General features: G+C 32.8%; 1 protein-coding gene across 4 annotated transcripts in view; it reads right to left on the bottom strand.

Moving 5' to 3' along the window:
* Positions 1 to 17103, bottom strand: part of LOC143244745 (galactosylgalactosylxylosylprotein 3-beta-glucuronosyltransferase 2-like) — a 114542-nt gene that overhangs the window by 13142 nt on the left and 84297 nt on the right. For 3 of the 4 annotated variants that reach the window (XM_076489961.1, XM_076489960.1, XM_076489962.1), the window contains 2 exons: positions 8054 to 8159; positions 5167 to 5243 (listed from right to left, as the gene is read on the bottom strand). The exons of the other annotated variant lie outside the window; for it this stretch is intronic. In XM_076489961.1, the coding sequence (XP_076346076.1) occupies positions 5167 to 5243; positions 8054 to 8159 (183 nt within the window). The remainder of the gene's footprint in view (positions 1 to 5166; positions 5244 to 8053; positions 8160 to 17103) is intronic. 4 annotated transcript variants of the gene reach the window in all.

Genomic DNA, 17103 nt, shown 5'->3' with positions numbered 1-17103 from the left:
GCATCTGCCAGAAAATTTTCAAATCAACCAAAGGAGACAAGAAATACGACAAACCAAATCCCCAGACTTAATGGGCTAGGTTTAAATCTCAACTCAACCATAAGAACAGGAAATTATCCTGAACTTGCTATTCTGAACAAAAAAAGAATTATTCCAACTCAACCAAAGAGGATGGGAGAAATACTGTCCACCCAACATTATAAGGAGAATGTGTAATGCAAGCTCAACTGTAGGAACAGGGTATTGTACATCCCACAACTGATATTACGAGGAGGATGAAGGCCCCTGAGCTGAAATGTACAAATAGAGAAATGAAACATCTTGCAACCAGAATTCATGAGAATGGAGCATCTACAAGTTTCAACCATATGAACAAGATGCTACCTATCTTACCTGTATAAACATACCTGAGTTTAATCTCCAGGGCAGGAGTGCTTCCAGCTTTGCCCTCTTTTCTACTGAGTGTAGTGATAAAATTGTCATGATGTGTTTTAACTCGTGAGAAAGCATCCTTGGTCCACCATCCCAGCAGTTAGGAACTGAGAATAGCAGGGGGGGGAATTAACACGTCTGTACGAATATCACAATGAGTGGCCACAAAACCTTATTTTGTAAAATAGGCTGCTCCTGATTTATTCAATCATAGGAGCAACATGGATGTTTTATTCATGATAGTCTATGGTCTATGAGTGATAGTTTGCCATGTATTTATCAAAATTTTACATGCTGAGAAATAGTGTAAAAATACCACTAGTTAAGCTGGTAGTGATTTGTAGAAAACACCATCTCAACAGTCTACAAATACCCAAATTAGAGTCAAACCAGTACATGTAAGACTGCCAGAAAAGGTTGATGATATCCTCTAGAGAAAGACACAGCAAGATGGTGTATGTAATTAGCAACAAAGGTATGGGAAGTAGTCCACATTTCAGCCTGAATGACTTCCTCCAGAGAATGACAAACACAAGCTACTAGTTATGATAAATCTGACAAGAGGAGACACAATAAAGATGATGTCCTTCCAAGGAAAAGGAATGGTAAGTCAACTTATTAAGTTGACAAACCCAACCCTTAAGGGTGATGGGGGAAAGATCATGTGGCACAGAATAGTTCCAGGAAATAAGCAAATGGACTGGGAACCAGAAAAAGAAGCCATAAGACTCACATAACACCACTGAGTCTACAGAAGACACAGGAGGTGATCTAGAACAGACCTGGAAAAAATAATAGAAATGGAAAAGATGGAGATGGGAGAAAAGACAGAATCACCTACACAAACAGGTCTTGGAAAGGAAAGAATGGTATGGTATAGTGCAATATATGTACTATGATAAAAAAGCACATCAATTGCAAAAAAAAAAAAATGTCAGACCTAAGATGACCACAAACCAGGAGAAAAAAGAAATAGGTCTAGGGGAAAAGATGATACAAGGAGGTTGGAAAAAATAAAAAAGAACCACATTTAAATCCTAAATAGGTAGAGGAAAAACACAGTTAGGATGAAGAATATGAAAGTACCAGAACAGGAGAAAAAAGATAGAAAGAGTGAGATGGAAGAGATCCAAATGAGGCTTGTTAGGAAGAAAATGAGACAAAAAGAGTAGCAGAGGTGATGACAAATGTGTAAACCTCAGAAGAGAGAACAAAGAAGACTAAGCAGACCAAATGGAGCTGCAAAAGAGAACTTGGCACTGAGAAGTGTGAATAAGGGGCATTAACATGAAACTACTTCGTGTGAATGTGATCATGATCCATAACAAGATTCAAAGCACTTGGAATATGGCAAGCTAAAAGCTTTATCTGGTGCACATGGGCCCAGAATAAGAGATCCTGAGCCCAAAAAAAGAGAATGGATTTAGTACCCCTTGCTTGGTGATATATGAGACTGCTATGGAGGCAAAGAAACATAACTCAATGAGCAGCTAAGTGCTCCAAATCATTGATATGAAGTTTATATGTGGCCAATGACCAACTTATGGAAATCTCCTAGATATCAAAATATGCACCCCAATCCAAAAGAGAAGCATTGGTATACGAAGATGCAGGTCAAGACAAGAGGTGGAAAAGAAACATTAGCTGTATGTAGTATTATCTCTGTCCAACCATCAGGTAAGGTTAGTTCAGAGAAAAGAAGTACAACCAACTGATTCAAGGAATCAAAGGTGAATTTCATCAACCATGAAATTTCTATTGGACAGAACATATGTGAGTATGATTGAGGGGTATGAGAGATTTCAAGGAAGCCCAAATCCCTCCCAACAAATAGAATATTTTGAGCTGAAAAGAGAAAAAGAGAAGAAAGTTTTGATTAACCACTTCTCCATATCCCAAAGATGTAGTGGAGGAGTCTCAACTGAAGTGAGTTGGTCTTGCATAGGTAGGAATAAAGTGTTTTTGAAATTATGTTGGCTTTTTTCATTTTTAGTAGTATTTTGTTTAGTTGTGTTTTGTGTGTCTTTGTTGTATTTGTTCATATTGGTTTAAATTTGTTTGTGTCTGATAGGATGTTCTTCATTTTTTGGATGTATTCATTCGCATTCATTATGACTATAGCTTTTCTTTATCTGCTTTTATATGTAACAACAGCCAGCTCATTCATCAAAGACTCTTTTTAACTTCAAGTCTAACCTTAATCAACTTAATCATAAAGCCTCAATGGCCAGTTTTGATATCATATCCCTCTTTACAGAAGTCCCAACCACTGAAGCCTGCAAGATAGCCTTAGAACTCTATATCTGAGACCCTAACCCATCAATAGACATTCCCAACAACCAACTAGCAACCCTCATAGAATTCACCATGATGAAGACAAACTTCATGTTCAACAATCACAACTATATACAAAAAATGACCTAAGCATGGGCAATCCAGTATCACCAGTTCTAGCCAATATTTTTATGACACGAGTTGAAAGAGAAGCAATTAACACAGCATTACATCCACCACTATACTGGTACAGATATGTAGATGACATGATTGAGGGATTCACATCTACAGAACACACACTTAATTTTTTCAATCACATTAACTCTATACATCCCAACATTAACTCCACATGTGAACAGGAAGAAAGCAATCAAATATCATTTCTTAACCTCAAAATTACAAGAACCGACACACAATTTGAAACAGAAATCCTTCGAAAAATCACCCATACTGGACTATACATTCCTTGGGACTCAGCACATGAAACAAAACAAAAACTTGACATACTAAGAAACCAAATAAACACAGCCATAAAACTATGCTTACCAGATAAAATTAATGATGAATTAGACAAATTAAAACAATACTTCATCAACATCGATAAGTGTTTCCACAAACCGTAGAAAACATTACATGCACACACCTAGACAAAAAGCAAAATCAACTAACAAAGGTAAATACACCCCACGATTTAAAAAATCATATGCTGTTGCATATCACATATTCCTGACATCAGCAGAAAAATAACCAACATTTGGCAAAAAAACTGGTTACAAAATATGACATTCCAGTTAATACCAAATTTATTCAAAACCAAGCACAAAACTAAGGTCAATGCTATGTAAAAACTACATTGACAGACACAACATCAACATTATTTATAAAATACAATGTGATAACTCCCACAACTTCTATATTGGAAAAACAAGTAAAGAAATGGAAACCAGATTCAAATAACACAAAAAGTAATCTTCACACATTTTCAAGCACTGCAAATCAAATAAACACAACAAAACCATAAAAAACACCCAAATACTAAATAAAGAAACAAACATAAACAAACACAAAATTAAAGCCTTATTTATGCAACAACTCAAGCCCAAAATAAACCAATACAAAGGAACACCTTCATTCCTATATTAATATATAATCACATGTCTATGCACGCCCTCTACATTCCTGCACTCAATTACACAACCTCATTCAAACATGTGGTCAGCTGTCAGTCAGTTACCTCTTTCTTTCTTTGTGAACCTGACGATGACTGAAGAAGGTCAAAACGTTGTTCACTCTTCTACATAGAGTTTTCTCTACCCATACCAGGCGTTTTTACATAAACATCTCTCACTGTCTTGGACAGATGATTGTGTAAGGAAAGGAACTGGAGACAAGAAAAGGAGGTGGTGACTGGAATTGGATAGAGATATCCTCTGATAAAACTACAGAATTCATGGTTAAGTAGTGAACGTCTCCCAAATGTCAACAAAGTGGTGGAGACTGCCCCTTCACATGACCTGACTCTACTGTGTAATCTCCTATAGCATTGTCAACATTCTTGATGAACACAGGAATAAACAAGGATAAAGATGAGATGAAGAGAAAGAACAAGGCATACATGGAAGCAAGAAGACAAGAAACAGGAATATGATCAGGAGATGTGAAGGAGGTAGGCTTGATAAATGAGGAGCAAGGGAAGGTACTGAAGTATACAACTGGCCACATCACAATGGGACACTAAAGAATTGGAACTGAGCCCCAAAATAAGGTTTATAGCTTGTATCACCTTGTAATGCTTAATTACTTGAGCAGTAATTTACCAATGCAATTTACTTGGATAAGATTGAAGGTTGGGTGATATAACATATCTACATTGCAAAGAGTTAAGCTTGTAAATTACAGCTTTCTTATATCTTTTTATTAAGGTTTTTTCTTGGGATTTGGATACAAGCTTTATTTATTATGAATCTAGAAATAAGAAACTTCAACAAACAAGTTCTACTCAAAGATAATTTAATTATTGTGTGGATCTTACACTTTTGCAGATACATGTTTCTATTTCACTATAAAACATATTACAATATTACTATATAACTTACGTTTTGATTTTATTTACCCATACCAATTGTGATCCATGTCAGCATCTTGGTTGTTTAATGTAAATAACAATTCCAAATTCCAGTCATGGAGATACAGTGATATTAATCTTTCTTTAGAATTATAACACAAATATAACTATTTTGTAATTTCTATAAAAATTGTAAACCATTATATTATAAAAGCAATAAAAGTTTATCAACCACATTTACTTCTGGCAAAATTAGTCTTCCATCAAATACAACAGGTACAGATTAATTATGAGTAAACTGTGTTAACATCCATATTTAATTTCAAACTGCATGATTTATACCATGTACGTTTTTCCTTACTGTTAACAGATAATTCTTAGTTTGCAAAGGATACAAGAACCAACTTCAAACACATTGTTATTTCCAACTGTTAATACTGGAGTTGATTCATCTGAACCACCAGTGGAAGTCCTATGGTTAGATATTAGAACATAAACTAAAATGTAATAATTGTGCACATTTTCTAAAAACAAAAAACAAAAAACATTAATATTCTAATTTTATTTGGAACCTCAAAGTACATATATTGAAAAATATACACATATATTTTACATGATTCAAAATTCAAACTGTATGGTTACTGGTTGCAAAAAACAATTGAGCTCAGTAGTGATACACTGACCAAACAAGTGTGTGAAATGTATTGCTGATCACATGGCTAGAATTCCAATCATTTTTTAGCAAACTAATCCATTGCTAATGTTTATTATAACCATTGATCATTATTATCCACCTAAAAATACAGGTAATTTGTCCATAAATATAACATGTTATCGACCATGCAACTCGAAATGATCACCTATGACTATCATATAACTAGATAAAAATAAAAAGCAAGTGAAAATTAACCAATGTGAAATATCCAATAACAAGAAGTAATACAGAGCCATCACACCTCAAGCACTCTCAAAACAGGTCTTTCTTTACTCTACCAAAGGTATTTATTTAGAATGTCTGCCACAAAAATATGTGAACTGTCACATGATAAATGGTTTCACATTAGACAATTTTCAAAAAAGCAAAAGCATTCACATTTTCTCTACTAAATGCTAAAAAAGTTTTTTTTTTTTTTCCCTTTTCTTATTTTCATCTTTCAAAGCTCTACTCAAATAAGTGGTTGAGTCTCACAATGCAAAATGCACTTTTTTCTTTATGTTCATTGGCCTTAAGATTTTGGCCAGTAGTGTATATGCACTACCAAATACAGTTCAGCTAAGTGTCTCTACCATAAGTATTTCACTATGTGATGTCTCTTCTTTTATTAATAACCTTCATTTCCAGTGTCATCTTCAGCTACACAAGTAGCCTTTTCAGTTTTGTGCGATCAAACCTTGGCCCAATGAAATGCTGAATGATGGATCATACATCTTGTTCATCTAAAATACCTATCTAATTAGTTCATTCCCTTAGGTGTACTATTAATTCTTCTGCTTCTTGGAGGTTTTGGTATTGTTGAAACTTGCATTTTGTGTCAAAATCTGGAGTGAACCTCTCTGTAACATGAGCTACTTCTTGTTTTATCATTATGTTTTTATTCTTACTGCTTAAAGAGGTTTCACTTGTCATGTGACCATCAAAAAAAATTATCTTCAATGTGGACTTCATTGAACAATAATTTAAGTCCAATGTTGCTATCAGCATGAGTTTTCTGTCTCTGTGTCAATTTTGCATTGTCTGAATGTTTGAATAGCAAAACAGGATTCAAAAGTTCCATTTATATTTTTTGCTCCTCATGTATAGACATTAATATTCAATGACAGATTCTGACATCAATATGTCTCCAGGTTTAATGTACAAATCAAATGTTGAGCATGCCTCACAGACTAAATCTATGTTTTTTTTTCATAAACAGCAAATCCAGAGCCTCAATCAAAATATCCATTCCATCTACTGAATTCCAATCACTTACATTAATTTCAAGTGCATTGGCTTTTCTCTAGTCAGTTTGTGGTAAAGTAACTGTGAAAGCCTGTTTCTTCTTGTTATGGTCTGTTATTAGCCTCCCTACTTCATTTATTTTTCCAGGGACCATAGACTATATCTTGTCTTAAAGACAGTGGATTCTTATAACTGTTACTTTGAGCCATGCTCTGCTACCAATTATCACTCCCAGCTTGAGTCAATGCACAGTAAGTTTAAATTCATGCACTCAATAAAACTCACTGTAATGGTAATTTTCAAAGGATACACTGTTTCAACTTCTTATGCATGATCAAAGGACAGTGGCAAAATATAGTGAAAATATAGTTGTTCAAATATTCTTGAGGGCAATATAGTTAACAATATCCTTCATGAGGTGATCTTAAATTTTTGTTTCATCAAAGTTTAAAATCACTACAGGAAGGATTTTACAGACTGAAATGTTTTGAACATTAAAACACATGTTAATTGCCTACCATTCGTTGCTTGTACATGTTTTTCTATCTCTTTCAATTTTGACTGAATTGTACCACCATGTTCTATGTGTGACTTTATACCTTAAAATTCATTGTACATTGCTAAAACACAATAATGCAGTTCTTGTAAGTACAAGTATATAACATACATGTATTTTGCTCAAAAGTCTCTGGTACTAAGAAAAGTTTCAATAATGCAACATTTAGGGTGATCCTACAGTTAATTTTGATTAATGTATGATTCATAAATAACTCATATTTTTTAATCTGCAATACGTTTAATATTATGTGTACTAGATATTAAATAACAGCAAAAAGTATTATCATTTTTAACACAAAGTGAAAGACTTGCATTTCTAGTTAACTTTTCAACTGGATTTCCATATTGTGTGTAATTACTTTGCAGGTTTGTTCTCCACAACTATAGTTTTATTAAGGAAGAAGTTATGAAAATATTTTGAAAATGTAACATTTTTTTATATCCTGCAAACATAATATTACAGTAGTTGTATAACAAAAGTATAAAGTACAACATAATTATGAGAAATACCTTTGAAGTATCAAAACTATATACACATTAAAAGTAGGATACTGAATCATTATCAAAAGAACACTAAACTTTATCCAGTGCATGAATGGCCAACAGATAAAAACTTTTAAGATGCTGCTCACACAAACTTAAAAGTAAAAGAAGTAAAAACTTCATAACTCTAACAATCTTAGAATTAACGAACAGCACTGGAAAATAACACATTTCTCAGGGGGTTTACAGCTTACATTAAACTAACTTTTTATAGAGGGACCAAATCTAAATGGGAGCTTTACCTGTTAAATATCTGGACTTGTTCTTCAACAAGATTATTCTCTCCTATAATAATTGGTCCAGCTTCAGCAATAATACGTGCAGTAGGATGTATTATAGTCCGACTACCTGATAATTTACATATAAAGGTATAGATCATCTTTAGAAGTGATAAACAGGAGCACACTTACATAGTTTAAAACAGGTCACTAGCACTTAATATTCACATTAATAAACAAACAAAGACAGGTCATGCAGTTCCTATTATTTGTACTTGTTTTATATTTTCTACAGTTGTTATAATATAGCTCAGTATCAGTGATACCTGTACTTTCAAAAAAACATATGATAATAGTCAACTTTGAAATATATAATTTTCTATAAAATACAGAAATGGCCTAAATTGTTTTTTAACACTCTTGTTATCAATCTTTGTGCTCATCCTAATGTTGGTATGTGTTATACACCTGCATACCCAAATCTGTTTTCTCATTTCAAACAACTAGCAGCTAAATATTAACACACATCTCAACAAACACTAACAGATATAGCATAGAAAAACTGACAAGTGTACTTGTACGAAAACTTTCTAAAACTCATTAGAATTATTTTCACATTAATTATAGCAAGACTTTCTAAGCATGTGTAGTTAATATTAAAATAAATATTCAGAACATGCAGAAAGTCCACCTCACTCTAAAAGCACAACTAAGTATATATACTACATTCTGTAATGTTTAAGTTAAATAACTACAGTATGTACTTGTTTGTTGATTAATTAGTCTTCTTTCAAGCTGAAAATAATATATCAATATTTATCTTAAATATCTATCCTGAAATTGAAACCAAGTTAAATTTTGCCACTTCAGTAACATGTAGAACTTGGTGCCAGACATAGGGTTTTGATATGCATTTGAATACAACTTTGGGAGTATTCATCATAGTGTTCAAATACTTTGGTAGGGAAAATTAAAGTATTTATACCTGAATACAATAGCATAGTACTTGTAATCACTGAGTGATTTAGTGAATACTTAATATTCTGATAGTAAATGTTAACTTGGATACTTGTACAATTTCTATACTGTTATTAAATCATGTCAGTACTCTCCAACTACCTTCAAAGTTATTGTATTACATGGTTATTAATCTAGTCAACTCACTTTAGAGAATCTGAAATGGATATTGAACTGTCTTCAGTGGTACATGAACACTTCATACTTTCAACTGATAAATCTAAACATATCACATAGAAGTGAAAATAGCATAGGTGAACTATTTCCACTTTGGGAAAAAACATTTCTAATCTGCTGGGATTCTGAAAGTTAGCCTTTATATTATTGTTGTTAATATGAACTGTACTTAATTATACAACAAAAGTAAACTAAATTTGTCATGCATGTTAAGCCATATTTGTTATTATTTTCATTTAATTAGTAGTACATATATATTTTTATTATAAACTATACTGTATATAACAGATACAGATGTTTCTTTATTAGGATATATTTTTATCATCATAAACTATATTCTGTAGTTAAACTATCTCATGTTTTAAACTATATTCATCATTATTGTTATTTATTATGTATTTTTTATTATTGTCATTATAATCTACATTGTATATTATATAAATGTGATATGCTTTTGTATTTCTAACATAATCATGAGGCAGAACTAAAAAAGTCTACACTTGACTCTGGTTCTTCCACCACGATACAACAGCAGTGAACTGTACAGAATCAACTAAATACAAGTCTATACCCTCTTGTCAGAAGCACATTACTGAAAGACTCGTATATTTTATTGCTGGTACATTGCAACCAGTGTATTAAAGATCTAATAGTAGCCATAGATTCTTGGTTTATTCTTCCTAGTCACAAGCTTCAATCCATAATGTTGATCCATAGCAGGTCTGATGAAGTCCTACACAAAGTCATCTCTCTACTGCAACTTGTACCCAACATCAATGTGACTGTGGATATCTGGAGTTGCAGCCAAATATGCAGCTTTCTTGAGTTACTGGTAAAAATACACTTGACTGGAAAATGCAAACAGTCATACTGGCACATCAGCATTTCAAGGGAGTGTCACACATCTGATAACATTGCAGCTCAATATAATAAAGTAATATATCTCTTCAACATCAACAATGAGATGTCATATACGAGATCTAATAATGTATCCAATATGTTCAAGGCTTCCTGCTTGCCTGGGTTTGAACCATAAACATTGCCTAGTATGAGAGATGGTGATAGTTCATATATGGATAGTGACTCAAAAGATGAACTTTTGGGTGAATCTAAATCACCATACAATTTATCCAGCTTTCTTCCTGAACATGATCATTGCATTTCCACACACTACAGCTTATAAATCAGAAATGGCAGGAAACAAGCTAGAGCACTGCTGGAGGTAATTTCCAATCAAAGCTTTAGCCATCACCTCCTACACTGAAAATCAATGTAAGCAACTAATTTATTTGAGGTAAACATGAGAGTTCAGTCAGTAACACCAACATGATGGAACCCAGAAACTAAAATGGATAAGTGTTAAATCTTTACTGAAGATTCCAAAAAAGAAGTTGAATAACCTAGATACTGGGACATCAAAACTTACTTTTCATGATCAAACTGTGCTTGTAGATTTGGTAACAATACTATTGAAGAGACAACAGATTTCACTAAGGGTCAGTACATATTTACTTCCAGTTATATAGTGTCATATGTTTATGGGCTGATTACTGAAAGCAACAGTACTGTCCACATATAATTTCAATTTTGTCATTGTACTGAAAAAAATGTTCACACCTGGCTGTCTCATTATAAATAACAAAATCTTTTCTTCTTGGATGTGGCATACAAGGATACAGAGATTAACACTTTCCTCAATAGTTCTTGTGGTAGATTTATATCCCTTGACCAACCACTAAAGCAGATTGCCTTGCAGGTTAAGAGGAAAGGTAATGGGAGCAGAAAGAAGGTTCTACTGATTGTGAATATCCAACTGAAATGATTTCATATGGGTATGACCAAAAGGGACCAGTGATGATAATGAAAAACACATCCCCAAAAGTAAGAAAAAATCACAAGCAGTAACTGATGGAACCGAGAGGGTGCGACAAACTAACAATTCCATAGAACGAAATCTTAAAGGAGAAGGATGGCCACGATTGATCCGAGTGTCAAAAAAGACCACCAAATAGACAATGTATTGAGTAGGTCTGAAAAACAGCTTCTCCAATTTGATTAACCAGCCCACATAAGCAGCCAATCTAAAAGGGCCTGCTAAATTGGCTGGCGAACTATAGTTCAGAATGAGCCAGAAGAAGCCAATCATCCATTTACTAATGAAAACTCAATCCCAGAGCATGAAGATGTCAAACAAATGCTCAGACTACCAGACAGAAAACAAAAGGAAACAGATAACAATTGATGAAAACCAGTTTGGTCATCTACAAACCTGGAGAAAATTTCTGAAATAGCAATTCCTGAACTGCTAATGACAGACATTGACTGGTCACAGGATCCTAAGTAGGGAAGGCAACAGGAAAGGGGAAAGAAAGGGTATCACAAATCCTTCTGATAAAGCTTAAAGAACCTATTGTTTCTTGATGAAAAAATGCCAGTAATGAACAAAATCAGCATGATGAGTTACCAACACACCAGAACCAACTGGGAAGTCACCAGTACTGTTGGCAACAAGGTGCATCATCACAGAAAAAAAGAAACATCCCAAATAAGTAGGGACAAGAAAGGGTTGGGAAGGGGAAGAACTGGAAACAGTAACATGTAGCAAATGGGGCTCCAACTGAGACAAATGTGCAACAATACTGATAAGAGAAGACTGCTGTTGGACCAATGCCACCATTGGCTCTAGTGTTTCCAAGATCATGTCAAAAACATAAGGCTGCAGAAGTGAGGTCATATGTACATTGCCAGCTATTGTTGATCAAGGTATTTATGCCATTAATTCTGAATAGTCTGCTGTTATCCTTGGTGTATTTTATGTTTATGTTTATATTTACTTGCAGAATACCTACTCTTTTCTCATGATGATACAAGATAAAAAGATATTGTCTCAACTTTTTCATTTATTAAGGAATTTTAAGGTAATTATAAATAAATTTCTGCTTGTATAACTTTTGTTTTCACAGGAATATTCTATTTTAAACTTTCAACATATTACTTTTATTCCTGAATGTTCTGATTTCATGTTGTTAGATTCAATTCTTGAATCTTTATATTTTCCATCTTCTAATTTTTGAGTCATTGCTGATGCTTATAGAAATAAGCTAAATTTTACTAGCTATTTAGTACTCATTTTTTCAAGTTTTCATTTTTTCTATGGGTAGGGTCTATAGTTGTCATCTTTGACCCATCATCAGTTTTCTACTCCAAAAGTTATGATTTGTTTTATTTTCTTCTTCAAAGTATTTATTAACTATAAACTATTCTTTCTCTTTATTTAGTTGGGTAAAGATTTTTATCTTGCTATTGTATTTAGCTTATGTCCTCACTTATGCAGTCTCTATGTTACAAGTCACTTATCCATGCCTTCCTATTTTTCATTAGGTCTCAGGTGAGCTTCTTCACTGCAGCATTTGTCTTTGCATTATTTTTCATCAACACTTGTCTCATCTCAACAGGAGCTGATTAGAATTTTAGTATTTTGACTTACTTCTGGTAGTTATTCCTTTTGAAATAATAAATAGGTAATGTTCATTTTCCTGCTTACAATGCCCATCTAATTTTGTCAACATTAGCTGAGTCATTGTTTTCTATCCTACCAAGAGGTCAAACTTGATGATAACATATGTTAATATAGTGAGCATAGTTGGTCATCTCAGACCTACTCATTGACTCACTTCTGTTCTATATGAATCTCCAATCTTGTTTGTTGGAGTCACTGCCTCAGATCGTGTTATTCAGTGAAACCTTAGCTTTGTTATCCTTGGATTTGACAGTTCCTTCAATTTAGTTTTAATATTCTCCACTACTTTTCAAAACACTTACACAAAAACTCTGGGATAAAAAATTGCAGATCTCTTTAAGAAGAACAATAAATTGTTTATCCTATTTATCCAAAGTTCTTCTGCCATGGGGTAGCTTGTCAGTCTAATGCTATTCCCTTTAGCTTAGCTTCAGCTCAATGTGTTTCCTGTTGTGTAATTTAGTGTCAATATACTTATTCATTCACTTCACATCAAATTTTACTTTTATGCTACAATTTGGTTTATTCTGACTTTTTAATCCATTTAGACTCTAACTCGCATTCACTTAACTATGCAAATGGCTACATCTCTTGAATGGCTCATCCATAACTCTAAATCACAGTTAATTCCAGCACAGTATTTGGGTACATTTGGAATTCTCAATATCACAATTGAAATTGCAAGTCTTGTATTCATACACTCGCATCTTCACATAATTCCTTTCTGTTTTGGGGTTGATGAATTCACAAACACCACCAATGATATGTTGCTTCTCAATATTAGCTTTCTTCATGCTTTGTTATCTCATGGAAGTTCTCTCCTGATCCTTGTAATTATATTCCATTTTGGCTCAGTTATAAGTTTACCACTGCAAATTCCCCTTTTTAATTCACTTCATACAGATCTGCACTTCTTCATAAATATCTCTTTTTGAAAGCTAGGATGTTGTCATGGAAGAAATGTTTCCTCAGTTGTTAGAATATTAACCTTTTAGATCTTTCATCAGTTCACTGTCCTTGCTAAGTGTTTCTACCTTTGCTATACCACCATGTTTTATTCTGCACAAACTTTTCTACAGCAGATATAAATTAACAAATAGAGAGGATCTCAATTTCACATCATACTTATCTACGAGTCTGTTTTGTTTCAGGTGTAATGAATATTCTTGCAGATTCTCTTTCCAGAAATTTTGGTTTTATCTCTACAGGGTGGACCTTCACCTATCATTTTCTATTCCACATTACTAGTTTTTAGTTCTAGATCTCCATTCTCTAGCAGTGGATGCATTGAGCCAGTTTTGAGATATTCTTTTTTTATGTTATGCCTGCTCTCCTTATTATATGCTTCCTTAAGCAATAGTAAATATCAGTTTATTAAAAGGTTGTTCTTGTATCCGATTCATAATGACTGGCTAAAACTGTGGTTTCATTTATTATGTACTCTATCTCAAGCTAATCTCATTACACTTCCTCTTTGGAAACATCTTCTATGCCACTGTCAAATGTTTGTCACCTACAGCTTTGCTGCCGTTTATTATACAGTCTTTTACCTATCAAAGTGGTATAAGGTCTATTTAAGTAACAGTCCTATTGCTAGCAATGTTCTTGGTCAAAATCAATTTCCACATAATATGTATACTTTGTTTTAAAAAATTACATTATTTTATTTATGAATGTTATTTGAATAAGTTAAACTTAACAGTAATATTTAATATTTAAGTCACTGGCATAACCACCATACTGAAAACCTTATGATGTTTATCAGGTCTTGTCATCAAAGAAAATTGCCATAAGTTTCAACCAAATAAAATTTAACATAAAAAAACATTTTAAATAATGTCTATATAAACTTTAAAAAAATTCTTATTTGTGCAGTTAGTTCCTAAGTTCTATTATTCTTCTTTTCAGCATATGTATCTACCCAATTTCTCACAAAACTGTAAATTACTTTTTACACCACTTTATTAACATTGCTGAAGTAAATGATTTATAACCTGGATTATTCAGTGGTGTTTAAACTTTGCTTGTAGCTATTTTCAGAACTGTTCTTCATAGTGGTTGCCACCTTATCATTACTTCACAACATGTATCATACACAGAGGCTTGTAATAATAGCTATTCAGAGAGAGGTAAAATTATGAGAGAAGCAAAACTTGGTTACTTGTGTACAAAAGGGATTATTGTTTCTTTGCAAATGAAACTGCTTTGGCATGGACAGAAAAATTCTAAAATAATCATGTTATAATATGAATTGTAATAATGAATGATGTAATTATCATAGATAATTACCCTTCCACTGATAGGGAGATGACACATCATCTTTGTTCAGAAGATACCTGTAAGCACTTCAGTTAAAATTAACTTGATTCTTGTTTTCAGCACTTTCTTTAATGGATGTGTTTCTTTAAATATAAACTGAATGAATTCCAATACTGTATTTACTTCCTCTCACAAATTAGCTATTCCCTTCAGTACTGTTCACTATATGCAAACATTTTCTATATACGTGCCACAAGCCTTATCAATTAATAGTAGCATGACATGCTAAAGTGACACACATTAACTTCGTCAATATACTCCTCTACTGAATTATCATTTCTCATTCAACACAGCCCTTCATTTAGACATGCTTCTTGTTTAATAATTCACGTTTGGTTTAAGTTTCCCCACAAAGTGTTTTTCTTTAGTTTATTTAGTTCTCATTCAGATAGTCCCTCACTTCACATTTTTATCAGTTATTCCAGTCACATTATTATTTTTAACCAGTCAAATATGGGGGACTCTTCTTTACTATAAATTTCAAAGCTCATATTCAACTTCTGGGGGGGTCACACCAGTGACTAGTGTTCTTTCTCAGGCCCCAGTTGGGGTGACCCAATGGTGGATTTATCCATGTTTATCTATCAGGAGATCAAACATTACATGGGCCAGCCTTTGTCCTCCGATCTTGCCCCAGTTCCACTTGTTCAGACTGACAAGGACATGAATCATCTATTTCTGCAACCTGATTTTGCCATACCTTCTTATCTCCCACTTGAGGAATCAGTTAGACCTAATGTGGTCTTATTAGATTTTGTTTCTCAGAAATGTGACATTTTATTCCTTTCTCCTATTCTTATGAGCTGTGTTCTTCCTTACTACATGATCAATCAATCCACACCCTTTTTGTTTTCTCTCCCTCCCCTGATATTTAGGTGCATTTTGATCAAATTGCCTCACAATTAACCCTTTTACAATGGATCAGGGTTCAAAGGCAAAGTCATTGTGTTTGTTAATTTGCATTCAATATTTTATTGAACTACTATTTTATAATGTATGTTAGTAAATTTGAAATAAAATCATAGATTATAATTCAAACTTTAATATCATGTATGAGTTACTTTTTAATTTAAAAGTAAATATTGAAAGAACACATTTCAATATAGATTTCAGTGGCTCATATGGTATGTTGAATATGGCACTGTTTAAAATTAGATGTTTTTGGTGTCAAAATACTAAGTTTATAGTTTTGTACAAATTACGAACTCAAATTACTAATATTATCAAACTAGAATATAAAAATTTAAAATGAAATACATGAGTTTATTATGAAAGTTTTTACATAGGTTTTAATGAATTCTCATTTTTAATTATATAAGATATGAGGTCCATCTAAAGTTATAGTGCAGATACTTCACAAATCATTCAGTACAAACCAAACATCTTTTTTTTTGCTGAGATATAGCTTACAAACTGAATTACACGTAGCAGCCCCATTAAACTTTCCATTTTTGGAAACAGTCCCTTATATACACTTACTACAGTATATGACATGTGTATAAACAATTAACAGCTTATAATGTCCACAGAGTAGTTTCAAACCACCATTTTAATATTTGAAAATGCTATAACATTCATTTGTTCCAAGATTTCAATGACTTAAGTGTTGTCTTTAGCCTACTTGAAACTTCATATTTTTTTAAAATCTAAATAAATCTGAGTTAGTAAGCTTAATAAATAGTTGAATTCTATATCAGTACAGTTATTTATGATTTTTCTTGGTTATTCAACTGTATATATAAGATGTACAAAATTTTTGACATCCTCCACTAGTGAAATTTTAAAAGACTTAGCAACCTATGTCCAGCAGCAATTGAATACAAGAGTTACGGTGAGAAGATATAAGTGTTTGCTTTATTTCTTGATTTATTGTTCTATATTTTAAGAAAAATAAGTTTTATCATTTATTTATAAATAGTAACATTTTATATACATATATAATGTATAATAATTGAAATGTGACTGTATATTACAAAATAGTAGTCACTAAAACACAGTCAAGAGAGGGAAAATGAAAGGTCACTTTTATATTACTTGATAC

The sequence above is a fragment of the Tachypleus tridentatus genome, chromosome 2 (assembly GCF_004210375.1).
Source record: "Tachypleus tridentatus isolate NWPU-2018 chromosome 2, ASM421037v1, whole genome shotgun sequence".
Classification (NCBI taxonomy): domain Eukaryota; kingdom Metazoa; phylum Arthropoda; class Merostomata; order Xiphosura; family Limulidae; genus Tachypleus; species Tachypleus tridentatus.
This window is presented reverse-complemented; position numbering and strand designations above follow the sequence as displayed.